This window comes from Papaver somniferum, unplaced genomic scaffold (genome assembly GCF_003573695.1).
Source record: "Papaver somniferum cultivar HN1 unplaced genomic scaffold, ASM357369v1 unplaced-scaffold_137, whole genome shotgun sequence".
NCBI classification, from domain to species: domain Eukaryota; kingdom Viridiplantae; phylum Streptophyta; class Magnoliopsida; order Ranunculales; family Papaveraceae; genus Papaver; species Papaver somniferum.
In genome coordinates this window covers 16,169,592-16,187,704 of record NW_020622934.1, presented here as the reverse complement: position 1 = coordinate 16,187,704, position 18,113 = coordinate 16,169,592, and the positions used below count along the sequence as shown (strand labels likewise).

General features: G+C 36.2%; 1 protein-coding gene and 1 long non-coding RNA gene across 2 annotated transcripts; both read right to left on the bottom strand.

The window, feature by feature from the left end:
* Nucleotides 1–454: 454 nt before the first annotated feature.
* Nucleotides 455–3,591, bottom strand: LOC113334726 (protein PLASTID MOVEMENT IMPAIRED 1-like). Its single transcript, XM_026580912.1, has one exon. The coding sequence runs from the start codon at nt 3,295–3,297 to the stop codon at nt 598–600; it is 2,700 nt and encodes an 899-aa protein (XP_026436697.1). The 5' UTR covers nt 3,298–3,591; the 3' UTR covers nt 455–597.
* A 1,377-nt stretch (nt 3,592–4,968) lies between these two features.
* LOC113334470 lies at nt 4,969–6,085 on the bottom strand. The gene is made up of 3 exons (XR_003352825.1): nt 5,832–6,085; nt 5,442–5,693; nt 4,969–5,306 (listed from the first exon to the last, which is right to left on the bottom strand). It is a non-coding gene; the product is annotated as an uncharacterized LOC113334470 (long non-coding RNA).
* Nucleotides 6,086–18,113: the final 12,028 nt, after the last annotated feature.

Below are 18,113 nucleotides of genomic sequence, written 5' to 3'. Positions count from 1 at the left end.
TAAAATGTTTGAGATTGGGGTTGCACTGGGATGATGATTTTACATCCTTGGATGCTGATCCATGTTATGAAGAACCTTAATGTTTTCTCTGGTTGTCATAAGTTGATATCCCTTATTACTGTTAGAGGATGGACCGTTTGGGATGCAAATCATTGCAGACTTGCATCTTGCTCTTGTGGGGACTGCTGGTACATACAAGGTATCTAGAAACATTCTAAACTGACTTTCCTCTTTATTACTTGTTAAACTTTCAGCACCCTTCTGACGAAATTACTCAATGCTGTCTTACATGTGGACTTAGAAATGATAGGCACAGTTTCTTGTATGATCAACTATAACTCTATAAGTAAATTACTAGTGTAGCAGCCAATTTGATGAAATGTTGCTTGTTCTTTAACAGTATGTATCTATGGAAGTTAAGCAATTTCTTACAGACGAGTTGATTGCAATTGTATATCACAATATAATTTATTCATTTATTTCATTATTAAGTCTGATAGGAAATTGTTCAAATAATCAAATAATAATATAATCCCCATGAAAACTTGCCATTCATTTACATGTTTTGTAAAAAAATAGGTTTAGGTTTACTCACATCTATTGCAGCGTGAGATTCTTTATGTCTGGATTTCTCATCGGCTTGAGCCACATATCTGCCATTATACGTGATGAGATACTCCATAATGAATCCTGTCCTTTTGGCCTCATTTGTTTCCCTTTCTTTCCTGCCTTCGCTAAACCATATGCCACCAACCACTGCATCGCAGTTAGGCGCTGCTTCTCAGCATCCCATGTCCGACTCTTTCCTTTTGTGCTCATCTTCAAACCTCCAACGTGCAAACTTCCCACTTTGAATCTCTCCTCATCTTTAACTGTTGTGGAATCATCACGGCTAGCCTGGACTAGAACTATTAGTGGGCCTCCTACTGCTTCATACCTTCTCAGTGGGTCTCTCAACTGAACAGAGACAGAGATTATGACATTTTCCGGGATCCCAGCTTCACCTTCAATGATGGAAAAATCCCCACCTTCCAACAAGTTATCAAGTGGTATTGCAGAGGCTAATGGACGGTTAGGATCTTTGCCACCTGAAGTACCCATCTTTCCAGCTTGTGGTGAAACATCAAAGGGGGCATCTTCTTCTGCCATCTCTGCCTGAAGCTTTAGCGCTTCAACTGCCATAGCCTCAATCTTTTGCATTGAGAATGCGAGAATCTCATCCATTGTTACTGGGTCTCCGCTTACGTTCCAAATACCAGTTGAAATCCTATCTTTCCTGCCTATACTCATTGCGGTTGCCATGTTCTTAACTGTGGAGATTGTACGGGCTGCACTTGAACTAGCCCCTTCTTTGTTCCTTCCCTGGATAATTGCATAAGCAATTCCTTCGAAAGCTATCTGTTCTGCTGTTTTCCCCATCACTTCATCGATGGGCATGTTGGATAAGATTTCTGAGCTCAGCTCTTCAAGTCCAATGGCTGCCATTCTTTGAAATACCTCAAACCCACTGAAAGATTTCTGTGATGGAAGAACCATGGGCTTTGACATCTGCATTGCAAGTTTTGGAGTTTCCTTTTTTGATACTTCATGGTCAAAAGGATTCATGGATGCTAAGTAGCCTCCATCCCTTGTTTGGACTACGCAGCCCAAACCCTTGCCCAGATCTGACAAATAGACCTCGGATTCATTTACTGAAACTTCTTGAGTTGCTTCCGCTTTCAGAGTTAACATTTCTTGGTGGCTGAGTTGCAGCTCATCATTTCCTTCTTCCTCAAGCAAGTGAAGAAATTCCATTGTTATTGTTTCTTCATCTGCATCTAGCTTTTGTGATCCAGTTTCTTCGTCTGCTTTAACAGAATTTTCATCTGCCATCATGGATTCAAGAGCTTTGATCTGTTGAGCAATTGAATCGAGCTCTGTTAATCTCGTCAGATGGGCTTGATCATGTACAACCTCCTTAACAATCTCACTTGTGACAGACTTATATTCATCCGAAACAGACTTATTTTCGTCCGATCCATCTTCATTATCTTCTTCTGCATCACCTTTCCCTTCAATCTCAACACCTTTGTCTTCAACTTCGAAGTCCGGAAGGTCAAGGTCTTCCAGTTTTGAATCTTGTTCTTCCGGAAGATCAGCGTCTTCTATCTTTGTATCTTGAGCTTCTGATTTTTGCACGGCTGATTTTGTATCTTGAGCTTCGGATTTTTGCACAGCTGATGTAGTTGAAGGGCTTGGAGCTGGCTCATCGAGATTGAAGTCGTCAATCCCATGAAAATCAGTTGATGCTCCTGGTTTAGAAGGGGTTGATGTTTCCTTTCTGCTTGACATCTTTGGACTGGGAATACTGAAGGAGTTCTTTGTTTGCTTCCTACCAAAGAGAGAGGATGAATTCTTACTTCCACTACCTGATTGAACTCCCTCAGCTTGACTGTAAATACCTAAACCCCCATCTTTCTCCATGATCTGAAACCCTAACTTCACAACAAGTTCTGCTCCTTTAGCCTTTCCTAATAGTTCGAAACTTGTATCCCATTGTCGAACCCGTGTACCTTCCAAATTTTTCTCCATGGATTCTTGAATCAGGAGACTCAAATCCACACTGCTCCTTCCGAAGTCAAGCTCCTCAGCATCCACAGCAAAGGCATAAATTAAGAACGGACGTGGCTCAAATTTCAGAATTTTCCCAGTCCCACTAGTACTGCCATAGACATGACATCTTACAAAAAGTGTTTCTTCAAAATCTGCTGCCCCATGCAACACCCTAGCTGGCATGGTCTGAACAGCTCCGTCTTTGGTTTCTTTCTTCCTCACACAGACGGATAGGCGAAGCCCATTCATTGATGCTGGAAGATCCTGAACAGTAACGACTTCAACAGAGAATAAACAACTCATTTTCTGCATTCCAATATGTGAAATTGCCCGAACTGGTTTCCAGTTCCAAATTCCTTTCTTTTCTGCTGCTGCCTTTTCATCCACCAATTTAATATCCTGCTTACGAGATGACCCCTTTCTTCGACCTGTCTGCTCGTGTTCTTCCTCATCTAGCTTGGGTCTTGATCTCCATGGCGACATCGACATTCTCCTTGAACGGGGTTTTTCAATTTTCTCTTCATCTTTTGGAGTCGCGATTACATCAGTTGAAGAGACTGAAGGAATTGAACCTCTAGGAAGAACGAGAGAGTTAGTTCTTCTATTAGTTGAAGTATTAGATTGGTACACAGTTTGGCTTAATGATTCAAGTTCTTCTAAAATCTTAGGATTTGAGTTCCTCCTCCGTGAATACTCACCTGCCATTTTCAAACAAAGCTAGAGAAAGGAGGAAACTAGAGATTATGGTGAATTTTAAGTGAAAAAAAAATGGTTTGCAGAAAGAGGTAGGAGTGAAGAAGGTGGAGATAAGGGTTTTGAGATGTTGCTGTGATTAGAGGTGGAGAAAAAAACAGTGCATCATGATAAAGAAGCTATGGGTCCTTACTGAACCAGGAGATATGGATGGGTGGAACGAAATTGCATGAAGAAGGGATAAAGTTTATCAATCCTAGTTGTTTTCTATTGAACAATGAGACAGAAAAACTGAAAGGGATGTTTTACGTCCCTCTGACTAAGCTGGAATTGATAATTCATTTTGGCGCGGAAGAAAACAGTCATTCTTATTGCAGCTGTCCTATTATTCCTGTTACGACCTATTCCAGAGTGAAGCTAATCTTCGTTGTCTCCAAGTAGAGGGTTTAGAATTTCTGGATGCAAAGTGTTTTGGGTTCAGTTCTACTGCTAATATAGAGCAAATGTATGACAAATCGAACCTTTAGATTTGGAATTCAGACATGTCGGCATATTTGCTCTTTTAACTCGGCTCTTGCAGCACATGTTTAGCGTTGCTACTTGGAATGCAAGGAGGGTTGAGTGACCACTTTTTTCTGTCTTTTTTCTCCTTGTTCTTACTATGCCAGAGTTTAAGAGATTGATTTGCTTGTTCATGAAGTTGTTTTACTGGGTATTATAACAAGCTTGTCTAGCTTGTTGTAATACAAAATATTGTCCATTAACACAGTTCTTTATGGTTGTCAGGTTCCCTCAGGATAACACTCCCGAGCCAGTCCAGGGCGGGGGTCCTTAACATGATGCAACTTTGCAAGAATGGATATATATCAGACCCAGTCAAGTATCTTTTACATTGCAGTCATTTATATGTCAAATATATGGGCATTTAAGACTAAAACAGGTGAAAGTGGAACAAAACATACTGAGGTTCACATGCGGCAGTATCCACACAAAACCAATCTTCCAAGCAATGCCCACCACCCGTTTCTATGGAAAGTGATAAGGTTGGTGTGTGCTGGACTCAATCTATCCTGTCCCTGTCCATGTATGTTGAAAAATAATTTAGAGTCCTGCAGCGATTACGAACTCTAGGGCATTAGTCATTTTCCCAATTTAAGCAGTTGAGCTTAGTTCAAGAATGAAGGTGCAGGGTCTTAATTCGTGGTAAACCATGCCCCTGCCATACGCCAATGTACATTAAAATGACTCCAAGTTCTGATTGTTATAATCTGTCAGAGGCTCTTATTCTCTATAGGAACAACTTTTGATATGTGATTTACCCTCCAGCATTTGGTACCCACGAGCATAATGTTACATAGTTCATATGTTACTGAAAAATATGATCAATTTAATTTACACAAAATTGGTTAAAAAGACCAAAATCAACAATTCCTGGGTGAAAAGGACATTTAGATTTTGATACTGTTTAAATGGACAAAAATGTAAAAATAGCAAGGATGTAAACAGTTTCATCATACCCATTTTTAAATATTTTTTTTTATTTTTAATTTACATCAGGATGCATCCAGTTTCATCCTTGCTATTTTTTAAGTTTAAGGCAGGATGAATCTAGTTTCATCCTTGCTATTTTTTTGGTGTCCATTTCATCCATACTAATTTTTACTCGTTCATTTGAACCGTGTTTTAAAAATATTTGGACAAATGACCCATTTTCCGTTTAATTTACAGCAGTTTTAAGAGAAAAAACCATGATGATAATTTTTACTTATTTAAAACTGTAATCTTACTTAATCTGGTTTTTATTTTATATCTAAGGCCTAGTGCTCAGACGTTCCGTGCCTCCGCACCATTTTGAGCATTTCTTTTCATCTCTTGGGGTTTGTCGACAGCACATGGCAGACTTGTTACCTACAGACCCAGCAAATGACTATTGCCCGCTTTTACATCGTCGTTTTTGGCAACAGCATTACTACAGTTCCTTGAATCTACACTGTCTTCATTTGTAACCTCTCAAAACCAACCTGTGATACAAATCTCACACAAAGTATTAAACAAGAATCATGCCACTTCGAAAATTTATAGAAAAGGACTGATAACTAACAGTAAGTATACCTTAATAAATCTAATGGGTGAGGTTACAGACAATTCCTACGTACCTTAGTAAATCTGGAGGGGTCCTTCGGCTTCATGGAATTGAATATATAAGGGAAGACAAGATGGCTCGAAAAGCTGAAGATGCATACACCAGATGGTACTCCCAACACTCCCATCATCCGTGGAAACACACCAGAAGAAGCTAGTAAACATCTCTAGCGTATCCGTGGTACAGTTAATATTGCCGAGGGATCTAGGAAGTATGAAGGACAGTGGACCAATTTGATGCAAAAGATAAAAGGTCCCTGTGGCACCTATAGAGTTCAAATCGATCAAAAGAAGGAAAGTTGATCATTTTTTTCTTCAGAAACAAAAAAAAAGAAAAAAGAAAACACTCTTGAATCCCTCGGAAGAGTGTATTGAACTGGTAGTATCATGTTTAATTAACTTACAACTGTTTTGAGAGGAAATATCATAATGCTGGCTTGATTCCCGATAGTCTCCACCACCACAGTCCCATACAAAACTCTTCTCCATCCAAGACAGATTTTTGTTAACTTGCCACTAGTTCAAAAAAAGGTAACGAAAAACCTATGAACTTTTGAAAGAAAATAGCGAAGCAGATTAAGGCAAACTCAAAAGACGGTACGAGAATAATTGGAAGACCTTTCCTTCTTTCCAGTTCACCCAAAATTTCAAGCTAAAAGATGAACTTCAATTTCACTTCTCTCTTCACAGGTGAGCACAGACTCACTTATATAGAAACAGACCACTCCGTATGGTTAATCTACACAGAGTGAGAGGGTAAATTAATCAGACTTGATTTATGTGGTAAATTAATCAGACTTGTCAGAATTCAAATCAAATAAGTACACTATACCAAGCCAGCTAGTCCAAGCAATACTGAGATGAACGAAAAGAAAGAGCGCACTACAGTGAGAGGGTACTTGCATACCCTTTTTACTAGTTAGTGAACCATGAATGTGCGAAGGGAGTGGTTAAAATTAAAGACACAGTCAAGGCCATGAAGTAGTCAAAAGCTAGTAAGTGAGCTTAGATTAGTTGGTGAAACTGATTCTCCCATGTGATTCTTCATGGTTTCTTCGTGCAAGTGATGACAGCTTAGACAAGAAAGCGTGCCTATAGCGAGAGTTGGTGGGGGAATGCTCGAAATGCTGTATTCTTTGTAATGTTCGAAAAAAGGAACGGGCCATTTGAACAAACATACATATATAGACCAAAGACTAAGGAAGGGGCCGTGATCGTCACCATGAGTCTCACTAATTAACCCTACACGAATGGAGAGCTGATTTGCTAATCCACTCAGGATAAAATTATTCATCAATAAGGCGCATACCGTGCTGATAGGATTGATCTGTGTTTTCTTTCAAAAAACCGCACAACTATCTCAACATTTTTCATATGGGTGATTTACTGATGTGCCCCCAATTTAGGGTGCACCTTACATTTGTGTCCCCGTTTTATTGCACACTAACAAAATGTCCTTCCAAACCGTTTTTCCATCTCGTTTTATTCACTAATGGTTAGCAGACAAAAGTTCAACAAACGGTCAAAGAGATCACCACGTGGCAAAAAAAATCAAACTTGAAGAAGACTAAACTCCTTTTTTCCCCACGGTTAACTCGTGGTTAAGATTTCACATGCCTGAATCTTGTTGACCAAAATATTCACGCCGTAGATTCGATCGATGGGTTAAAATTGCCTCTAATTCTCTTTTATCTATGCAATCGAGCTGAAATCAAACGATGATTGCTATGCCTGTGGAGCAGAGAGTCATTAGATTAGTAACTGTCCATTGAATAAAACAAAGTGCAGCAAGACAACAACGATACCGCTTTAACTTATATGTAATGAATATGCGAAGGCTTCATTTGGGCAATTGATGATGTTGTTGCTGCCAAAAATCAAGTTAACATTCAAGCCAAAAGCCGGGTGAAATACATGAGGAGCTTAAAGTAATACAGATGTAAGCAAACCAAAATACAGATGTAGGATAACAAAAATGAAAAATGTAAAACCTTACTAAAGTAAGTACACCTAATCTGTTACACAATCAGTTAACCACCGACTGATTACAAAATGAAACTACACATAAGAAGAAGAAAAAACAGAAAATTTAAGTAGTTTTGATCTCAATCACTTGCTTCTTTGGCACTTCACTTCTAACTTCTAAGTAGTCTTGGCAGTCTTGATCTTTGGCTTAGTTTATCCCGTTGAACATGCTTCAGTATCAGCTTCACCTGGCTCTAAGAAGTTCGTTGCTGGCTCTCTTCCTTTTAGGATTTGATCCCATTGCACCACATTGGCATGTCCTTACATTATGACCAGGCAACTAGCATCTCCACAAGATTTTTCATGGCGCAATATTTTACAAAAAGAAAGAAAAAAGGTAAAAAATTCCTTTCAACTGCTTTAGTATAACAACAATTCTAAGGAATTTTAACAGTATTCAAGATCCATGACCAACTATCATATGCTAGTTTTGTGTTGTGGGCGCATATGCTCAGTTATTAGGCCTTCATAATATATAGCACCAGACGCAAAATTATAATGAATTAGTGTAAGATTTAACCAAAACAATGAGCACACCCTATTAAAAATAAGCTCAACTCAAGTCTAGTTGTGAAGTTAAAATTACAACTCACAAATTTCAGAGAAGTTAACGCACCCAACACAACCATTACTTTGAAAGCATACTCGCCATACATTTCAATTGTTTATAGGTAAGTTTTTCTAAATAACTGTAAATGTTTTCAAATAAAACAGCAAAAATAAAATAAGCGGCGCGAAGATTCTTAAGAACTAACTTGCATGGTAGTGGCTTTTCTCAAAACATGAATGAGATGAGTGTTGGGAGGCTTGCAAAACTACATACTGGTTATGCACAATACTTTGTTTAAAAAAAATATTCTGAGAGGGATCTTAACAAATTGATGCTGGACTAACTATAAGGAAGGTGGAACTGCGAAAGGTTTGTTTGCTGAGGAAGGTGGATGAATAACTTTATATTCTTAGATCCCTTTGCTTCATTGAATAAACACTATGAATATGATGCCAATCTAGCATTAGGACTTATTCTTTCCATAGCATAGCCGTAAGGGTCACCACCACTAAAAAAATTTGAATGAAGCAGAGTACTCTAAAGACCCTGAAGCATTTGGGGTTCTAAGAAATATACGTTATTTTTGTGACAAAGGAAAACAAATAGTTATAAACATGCACTGTACTGCATAGTAAGTTCGACAATTGATTTATCTATACTCACAAGTTTCCTAAACAAATCATGTCATCACCGAACACAAGAAAATAAACACCATACTCATGGAAACTTCAAGAGCAGTACTAAAAAAAAAAAATTAGAGAAACACGAACTAACAACAATATCAGTACTTATTCAACAAATCTTTAAAGCGTAAAATAAATAACCACATTGTTTAATAAACCCCAAACATTTAGATAACCCCAAATAAAATAGATACAATTTTCAACCAAAGTAATAAAGATAAACAAAATTTAGGGTTTATCTTCTAATACCTTTTAAGCGAATCCATTTGCTCGTTAACTTGATCGGCTACTTTCAATCGTTTTTACGTCATTTCAATAGTTAGAAACCCAGAAGAATCTTCGATTAAGAAATCCCCTAACTTGCAGTCGGTAAGAAGACACAAGAGGCAGAACAAAGAGTGACGAGGAAGAAGAAGAAGAGGAAGTTAGAAGAAAAAACAAAATGACACGTACATGGGGTTAGTCGTGGGAGAGTTCGAGAGATTTTAATGTATTTGGATTTTCTCCTGTTAGTTCTGAGGGAGTTTGAGGGAGTCTCTCCAAATCCCCGTTAGTCGTGGGGGAGTTTATAGGAGTCTCCTAAACTCCCTAGAAAACACCTGTTAGTCGTTGGGGAGTTTAAAAAAAGCTCTTGAACTCCCTGTTAGTCATAAAACCCTACAATATTAGGGAGTTGGTTTCTTTGGGGAGTTTGAAGGGGTTTTAGTGTATTTTGGTCTCACAACAAATCTCTCAAAAGAGTAGAGATTTTAGTGTATTTTGGTCTCACAACCAAATTTGGTTCAAAATCTTTCTTTTCAAATCATACGGATTTCTCAAATCTCAGCAACAAAAATGTTGTTCCCAACATGATGAAATGATTATCAGATGATGGCCATTATGATACGGTGAAACATTTCTATGAAAATATTAGGATAGTGATCTAGAGTCCATGAAAACGTGTGGATATAAAGATTTGTTTAGATCTACATATCCCGTAATATGCACCAGCAAAAAAAAAATGTAGAAGTCTTCACAAGTAGCGCTTCCCTGAGTTGAATTACATTACCACTTCTGCAACCACCGTCAAAACTAGTTTCTCACCACTACCATCACCACCTATAACCAACCACTACTCCCTTAACCACCCCAAATAAGAACCCTAATTTCAGAAATAAATAAAGGGAGTTAGAATTGTATGGAGACCGTTAAATTGAAGGGGAAAAAAATTATCTCGTTGCACAAAATAACATACTACTGATACAGAGATATGATCATTTTCATTTATTTTGTTTCTTTTGATTAAAGATCAATGTTATTTGCAAATGAGGGTTTATTGTTTCTTAAAAGAGAATGAGTTAGGAGTGAACTCTCTCAAACTCCCCCAAACTTCCTCTAATAAACTCTCTCAAACTCCCTACACTCCCCCAAACTCCTTGAACTCAAAAACACCAAACTCTCTCAAACTCCCTACACTCTCTCAAACTCTCTCAAAATTCCTGAGATTTAAAATACACTCAACTCCCCAGAAATCACTCGAGGACTAACCCCTGGTAGTAAATCTAAGGAAATACGTGTAGAGGGAGTTTGTGAAATTTTTGACATTTTAAAGCTTTTGCTTTTGACTTTTCAAAGTTTTTTTATGAAAACGAAACGGCTATGGACGGCGGACTTAACAGAAGGTCAGTTTTTTTATTTTGAGAAAAACCTAGGCACGTTTGACTATCGGCAATTAAAACGGGGGAAGTTTAGTTAATTTTCCTTTTCATATTGTAAACTGACAAGCAGAAGATACCCGAATGGCAAGGTTAGCGTGGTATTGTTTCTGTTATTTCAAGAACCGTTTTTTGTGGACTACTTAAAAATGGTGGGGGACTACTCTCCATTTTTTGGGGTGGATATTAGAAGTAATAATGAGTCACCCCTTATCTAAGTTCTTTTCTAATACCAAACTTGATCTTGGTAATTAAATTAGTGCAATGATTAGTGAGTTAATTAATGATTAGTGAGATTAAATTAATAAGTTGATTTTTTTCAAAAGAAGAATTATTTAGAGGGAGAAGAAGAAGATGAAGATGGTAATGAAGATGAGGGTTTTGGAAGAAAAAAAGGTAAGATCTTTTTCTTTAAGAGCCACTACAAGAGTATGATGTTTTGGGTACTCGCGAATACTTCAAATTTAGTTAATGGTCCTTTAATTGGCCAAAACATTCCTAAAAATGAACAATTTACAAATTGATCTTGTTTTGGTTAAAAAAGTTCGGCTACGACATCTGAAGAACAGGTAGCCGACTCATCTGTAAGTGTAGTTCGGCAAATATTTCTGAAAACACAGGTAGCCGAACTCATCTTTAATGGAGTTTTTTCTTTCATAGAAAAGTTCGGTTAGGAGAAGAAAATTACGACGTAACCAAACTAGGAGTTCGTCTAGGAAAAAAAATTGCGACGTAACCGAACTCAATATGCAGGTTTTTCAGAGAAAAGTTCGGTTAGGAGAAAAAAATTGCAATGTAACCGAACTTTTTGTGGCGTAACCGAACTTTTTGCGACGTAACCGAACTATAAGTTCGGCTTGGACATTTTTTTCTCGTCCTAACCGAATTTTTCTCTGAAAACAAAAACCTCCATTAAAGTTGAGTTCGGCTAGTTCGACAAAATTTTTCACATAATTCCTAGCCGAACTTCTCTTTGTAACTTCCATTTTCATCTCATTTTGATGATTGCTTCTAATTTTTTTCAACGGAAAAAGAATGAAAAGTAATGGGTTTGTTATCATTTTGATTTTGTTTTGTTAATGATTTAAATTAGGCTATATATAGAGGTGGCGATGGTGGTGATTTGAGGTGGTCGGTGGTGGTGAGCGGCGGTGGTGATGGGAGGAGGTGGTTATATATATATAGGTGGTGGTGATGGGAGGAGGTGATTATATATATAGGTGAAGGGTAGGTTAGTCATTTCCACGCTTTAGGACACCCCTTATACGTATAGGGTAGACATTCCTATCACAAAGTAGTCCCCCTCCATTTTTGAGTAGTCCCCAAAAAACGGTTCTATTTCAAATGAGGTGGCTGGGTCGTATGCTATTAAAGGTTTACTGGGCTTATGCTTTTAAAGGAGGTGAAGCCATAAAATATTTTAGGCTGATGGTTTTTTTCGAGAACTTTGCTGGTTGGTCCATAAAACCCGACCCGCCTTATCCTATAGTCCAGCAGGATAAATTATTTACTCGTTGATCCAATTTTTTTAAAAAAAACACTGAATTGCCGTCCTGCCAACCACTATTCATGTGTGAACACAGAAAAAATGAAAAATCAAAATTTCAAACCAACCAAACAAGCTTAAATCTTAAAAGGGAAATCATCAAACAAACAAACAAAAAATCAATCAAAAGTAATCATCAAACTCGTATATTCGACCTGATTTCTACTAAAAAAGATTGAAGAAAACCCTATTTTGCTAAAACCATGGAGAAATTCACATTTGGTGAATCCTGGCAAGAACAAGATCGAAGAATACACAAATACCATAGTAGAAGAAGAGAGTACAAAGAAAATAAAGAGTACAAGATCCAACTGTACATATTGATCAAAAATACAAATTGATACGTAGTGAAGGAAAATACGTATTGAAGGAAAAAGTATGATCCAACGTTACATATTGATCCAATAGTACATATTTATATGTACTCATGGAAAATATGTACTGAGGGAAAAATAGCACAAAAGAAAAAAAAGAGTAGATGATCCAACAAAACCCGAAGGAAAAATATGTACCGGGTTTATGCTTTTAAAGGAGGTGAAGCCATAAAATATTTTAGGCTGATGTTTTTTTTTTCGAGAACTTTGCTGGTTGGTCCACAAAACCCGACCCGCCTTATCCTATAGTCCAGCGGGATAAATCATTTACTCGCTGATCCAATTTTTTTTTTTAAAAACACTGAATTGACGTCCTGCCAACCAATATTCATGTTTGAACACAGAAAAAATGAAAAATCAAAATTTCAAACCAACCAAACAAGCTGAAATCTTAAAAGGGAAATCATCAAACAGACAAACAAAAAATCAATCAAAAGTAATCATCAAACTCGTAGATTCGACCTGATTTCTACTGAAAAAGATTGAAGAAAACCCTATTTTGCTAAAACCATGGAGAAATTCACATTTGGTGAATCCTGGCAAGAACAAGATCGAAGAATACAAAGAATACACAAATACCACAGTAGAAGAAGAGAGTACAAAGAAAATAAAGAGTACAAGATCCAACTGTACATATTGATCAACAATACAAATTGATACGTAGTGAAGGAAAATATGTATTGAAGGAAAAAGTATGATCCAACTTTACATATTGATCCAATAGTACATATTTATATGTACTCCTGGAAAATATGTACTAAGGGAAAAATAGCACAAAAGAAAAAAAGAGTAGATGATCCAACAAAACCCGAAGGAAAAATATGTACCGGGCTTATGCTTTTAAAGGAGGGGAAGCTTTAGAATATTTTAGGCTGATGTTTTTTTTTCGAGAACTTTGCTGGTTGGTCCACAAAACCCGACCCGCCTTATCCTATAGTACAGCGGGATAAATCATTTACTCGTTGATCCAATTTTTTTTTTTAAAACACTGAATTGCCATCCTGCCAACCAATATTCATGTGTGAACACATAAAAAATGAAAAATCAAAATTTCAAACCAACCAAACAAGCTGAAATCTTAAAAGGGAAATCATCAAACAGACAAATAAAAAATCAATCAAAAGTAATCATCAAACTCGTAGATTCGACCTGATTCCTACTGAAAAAGATTGAAGAAAACCCTATTTTGCTAAAACCATGGAGAAATTCACATTTGGTGAATCCTGGCAAGAACAAGATCGAAGAATACAAAGAATACACAAATACCACATTAGAAGAAGAGAGTACAAAGAAAATAAAGAGTACAAGATCCAACTGTACATATTGATCAACAATACAAATTGATACGTAGTGAAGGAAAATATGTATTGAAGGAAAAAGTATGATCCAACGTTACATATTGATCCAATAATACATATTTATATGTACTTATGGAAAATATGTACTGAGGGAAAAATAGCACAAAAGAAAAAAAGAGTAGATGATCCAACAAAACCAGAGGGAAAAATATGTACTGGGCTTATGCTTTTAAAGGAGGTGAAGCCATAAAATATTTTAGGCTGATGGTTTTTTTTCGAGAACTTTGCTGGTTGGTCCACAAAACCCGACCCGCCTTATCCTATAGTCCAGCAGGATAAATTATTTACTCGTTGATCCAATTGTTTTTAAAAACACTGAATTGTCGTCCTGCCAACCACTATTCATGTGTGAACACAGAAAAAATGAAAAATCAAAATTTCAAACCAACCAAACAAGCTGAAATCTTAAAAGGGAAATCATCAAATAGACAAACAAAAAATCAATCAAAAGTAATCATCAAACTCGTAGATTCGACCTGATTTCTACTGAAAAAGATTGAAGAAAACCCTATTTTGCTAAAAGCATGGAGAAATTCACATTTGGTGAATCCTGGCAAGAACAAGATCGAAGAATACAAAGAATACCACAGTAGAAGAAGAGAGTACAAAGAAAATAAAGAGTACAAGATCCAACTGTACATATTGATCAACAGTACAAATTGATACGTAGTGAAGGAAAATATGTATTGAAGGAAAAAGTATGATCCAACGTTACATATTGATCCAATAGTACATATTCATATGTACTTATGGAAAATATGTACTGAGGGAAAAATAGCACAAAAGAAAAAAAGAGTAGATGATCCAACAAAACCCGAAGGAAAAATATGTACCGGGCATATGCTTTTAAAGGAGGTGAAGCCATAAAATATTTTAGGCTGATGGTTTTTTTTCGAGAACTTTGCTGGTTGGTCCACAAAACCCGACCCGCCTTATCCTATAGTCCAGCAGGATAAATTATTTACTCGTTGATCCAATTGTTTTTAAAAACACTCAATTGTCGTCCTGCCAACCACTATTCATGTGTGAACACAGAAAAAATGAAAAATCAAAATTTCAAACCAACCAAACAAGCTGAAATCTTAAAAGGGAAATCATCAAATAGACAAACAAAAAATCAATCAAAAGTAATCATCAAACTCGTAGATTCGACCTGATTTCTACTGAAAAAGATTGAAGAAAACCCTATTTTGCTAAAAGCATGGAGAAATTCACATTTGGTGAATCCTGGCAAGAACAAGATCGAAGAATACAAAGAATACCACAGTAGAAGAAGAGAGTACAAAGAAAATAAAGAGTACAAGATCCAACTGTACATATTGATCAACAGTACAAATTGAAACGTAGTGAAGGAAAATATGTATTGAAGGAAAAAGTATGATCCAACGTTACATATTGATCCAATAGTACATATTCATATGTACTTATGGAAAATATGTACTGAGGGAAAAATAGCACAAAAGAAAAAAAGAGTAGATGATCCAACAAAACCCGAAGGAAAAATATGTACCGGGCATATGCTTTTAAAGGAGGTGAAGCCATAAAATATTTTAGGCTGATGGTTTTTTTTCGAGAACTTTGCTGGTTGGTCCACAAAACCCGACCCGCCTTATCCTATAGTCCAGCGGGATAAATCATTTACTCGTTGATCCAATTTTTTTTTTAAAAACACTGAATTGCCGTCCTGCCAACCAATATTCATGTGTGAACACAGAAAAAATGAAAAATTAAAATTTCAAACCAACCAAACAAGCTGAAATCTTAAAAGGGAAATCATCAAACAGACAAATAAAAAATCAATCAAAAGTAATCATCAAACTCGTAGATTCGACCTGATTTCTACAGAAAAAGATTGAAGAAAACCCTATTTTGCTAAAACCATGGAGAAATTCACATTTGGTGAATCCTGACAAGAACAAGATCGAAGAATACAAAGAATACACAAATACCACAGTAGAAGAAGAGAGTACAAAGAAAATAAAGAGTACAAGATCCAACTGTACATATTGATCAACAATACAAATTGATACGTAGTGAAGGAAAATATGTATTGAAGGAAAAAGTATGATCCAACGTTACATATAGATCCAATAATATATATTTATATGTACTTATGGAAAATATGTACTGAGGGAAAAATAGCACAAAAGAAAAAAAGAGTAGATGATCCAACAAAACCCGAGGGAAAAATATGTACTGGGCTTATGCTTTTAAAGGAGGTGAAGCCATAAAATATTTTAGGATGATGGTTTTTTTTCGAGAACTTTGCTGGTTGGTCCACAAAACCCGACCCGGCTTATCTTATAGTCCAGCAGGATAAATCATTTACTCGCTGATCCATTTTTTTTAAAAAAACACTGAATTGCCGTCCTGCCAACCACTATTCATGTGTGAACACAGAAAAAATGAAAAATCAAAATTTCAAACCAACCAAACAAGATGAAATCTTAAAAGTGAAATCATCAAACAGACAAACAAAAAATCAATCAAAAGTAATCATCAAACTCGTAGATTCGACCTGATTTCTACTGAAAAAGATTGAAGAAAACCCTATTTTGCTAAAACCATGGAGAAATTCACATTTGGTGAATCCTGGCAAGAACAAGATCGAAGAATACAAAGAATACACAAATACCACAGTAGAAGAAGAGAGTACAAAGAAAATAAAGAGTACAAGATCCAACTGTACATATTGATCAACAATACAAATTGCTACGTAGTGAAGGAAAATATGTATTGAAGGAAAAAGTATGATCCAACGTTACATATTGATCCAATAGTACATATTTATTTATACTTATGGAAAATATGTACTGAGGGAAAAATAGCACAAAAGAAAAAAAGAGTAGATGATCTAACAAAACCCGAGGGAAAAATATGTACTGGGATTATGCTTTTAAAGGAGGTGAAGCCATAAAATATTTTAGGCTGATGGTTTTTTTTTTCGAGAACTTTGATGGTTGGTCCACAAAACCCGACCCGGCTTATCCTATAGTCCAGCAGGATAAATCATTTACTCGCTGATCAATTTTTTTTTAAAAACACTGAATTGCCGTCCTGCCAACCACTATTCATGTTTGAACACAGAAAAAATGAAAAATCAAAATTTCAAACCAACCAAACAAGCTGAAATCTTAAAAGGGAAATCATCAAACAGACAAACAAAAAATCAATCAAAAGTAATCATCAAACTCGTAGATTCGACCTGATTTCTACTAAAAAAGATTGAAGAAAACCCTATTTTGCTAAAACCATGGAGAAATTCACATTTGGTGAATCCTGGCAAGAACAAGATCGAAGAATACAAAGAATACACAAATACCACAGTAGAAGAAGAGAGTACAAAGAAAATAAAGAGTACAAGATCCAACTGTACATATTGATCAACAATACAAATTGATACGTAGTGAAAGAAAATATGTATTGAAGGAAAAAGTATGATCCAACGTTACATATAGATCCAATAATACATATTTATATGTACTTATGGAAAATATGTACTGAGGGAAAAATAACACAAAAGAAAAAAAGAGTAGATGATCCAACAAAACCCGAGGGAAAAATATGTACTGGGCTTATGCTTTTAAAGGAGGTGAAGCCATAAAATATTTTAGGATGATGGTTTTTTTTTCGAGAACTTTGCTGGTTGGTCCACAAAACCCGACCCGGCTTATCCTATAGTCCAGCGGGATAAATCATTTACTCGCTGATCCAATTTTTTTTTAAAAAACACTGAATTGCCAACCTGCCAACCACTATTCATGTGTGAACACAGAAAAAATCAAAATTTCAAACTAACCAAACAAGCTGAAATCTTAAAAGGGAAATCATCAAACAGACAAACAAAAAATCAATCAAAAGTAATCATCAAACTCGTAGATTCGACCTAATTTCTACTGAAAAAGATTGAAAAAAACCCTATTTTGCTAAAACCATGGAGCAATTCACATTTGGTGAATCCTGGCAAGAACAAGATCGAAGAATACAAAGAATACAAAAATACCACAGTAGAATAAGAGAGTACAAAGAAAATAAAGAGTACAAGATCCAACTGTACATATTGATCAACAATACAAATTGATACGTAGAGAAGGAAAATATGTATTGAAGGAAAAATTATGATCCAACGTCACAAATTGATCCAATAGTACATATTTATATGTACTCATGGAAAATATGTACTGAGGGAAATATAGCACAAAAGAAAAAAATAGTAGATGATCCAACAAAACCCGAGGGAAAAATATGTACTGGGCTTATGCTTTTAAAGGAGGTGAAGCCATAAAATATTTTAGGATGATGGTTTTTTTTTCGAGAACTTTGCTGGTTGGTCCACAAAACCCGACCCGGCTTATCCTATAGTCCAGCAGGATAAATCATTTACTCGCTGATCCATTTTTTTTAAAAAAACACTGAATTGCCGTCCTGCCAACCACTATTCATGTGTGAACACAGA

Coding starts and splice junctions, on each gene's coding strand:
- LOC113334726 (XM_026580912.1), bottom strand. CDS start 3,297: ATGGCAGGTGAGTATTCACGGAGGAGGAACTCAAATCCTAAGATTTTA.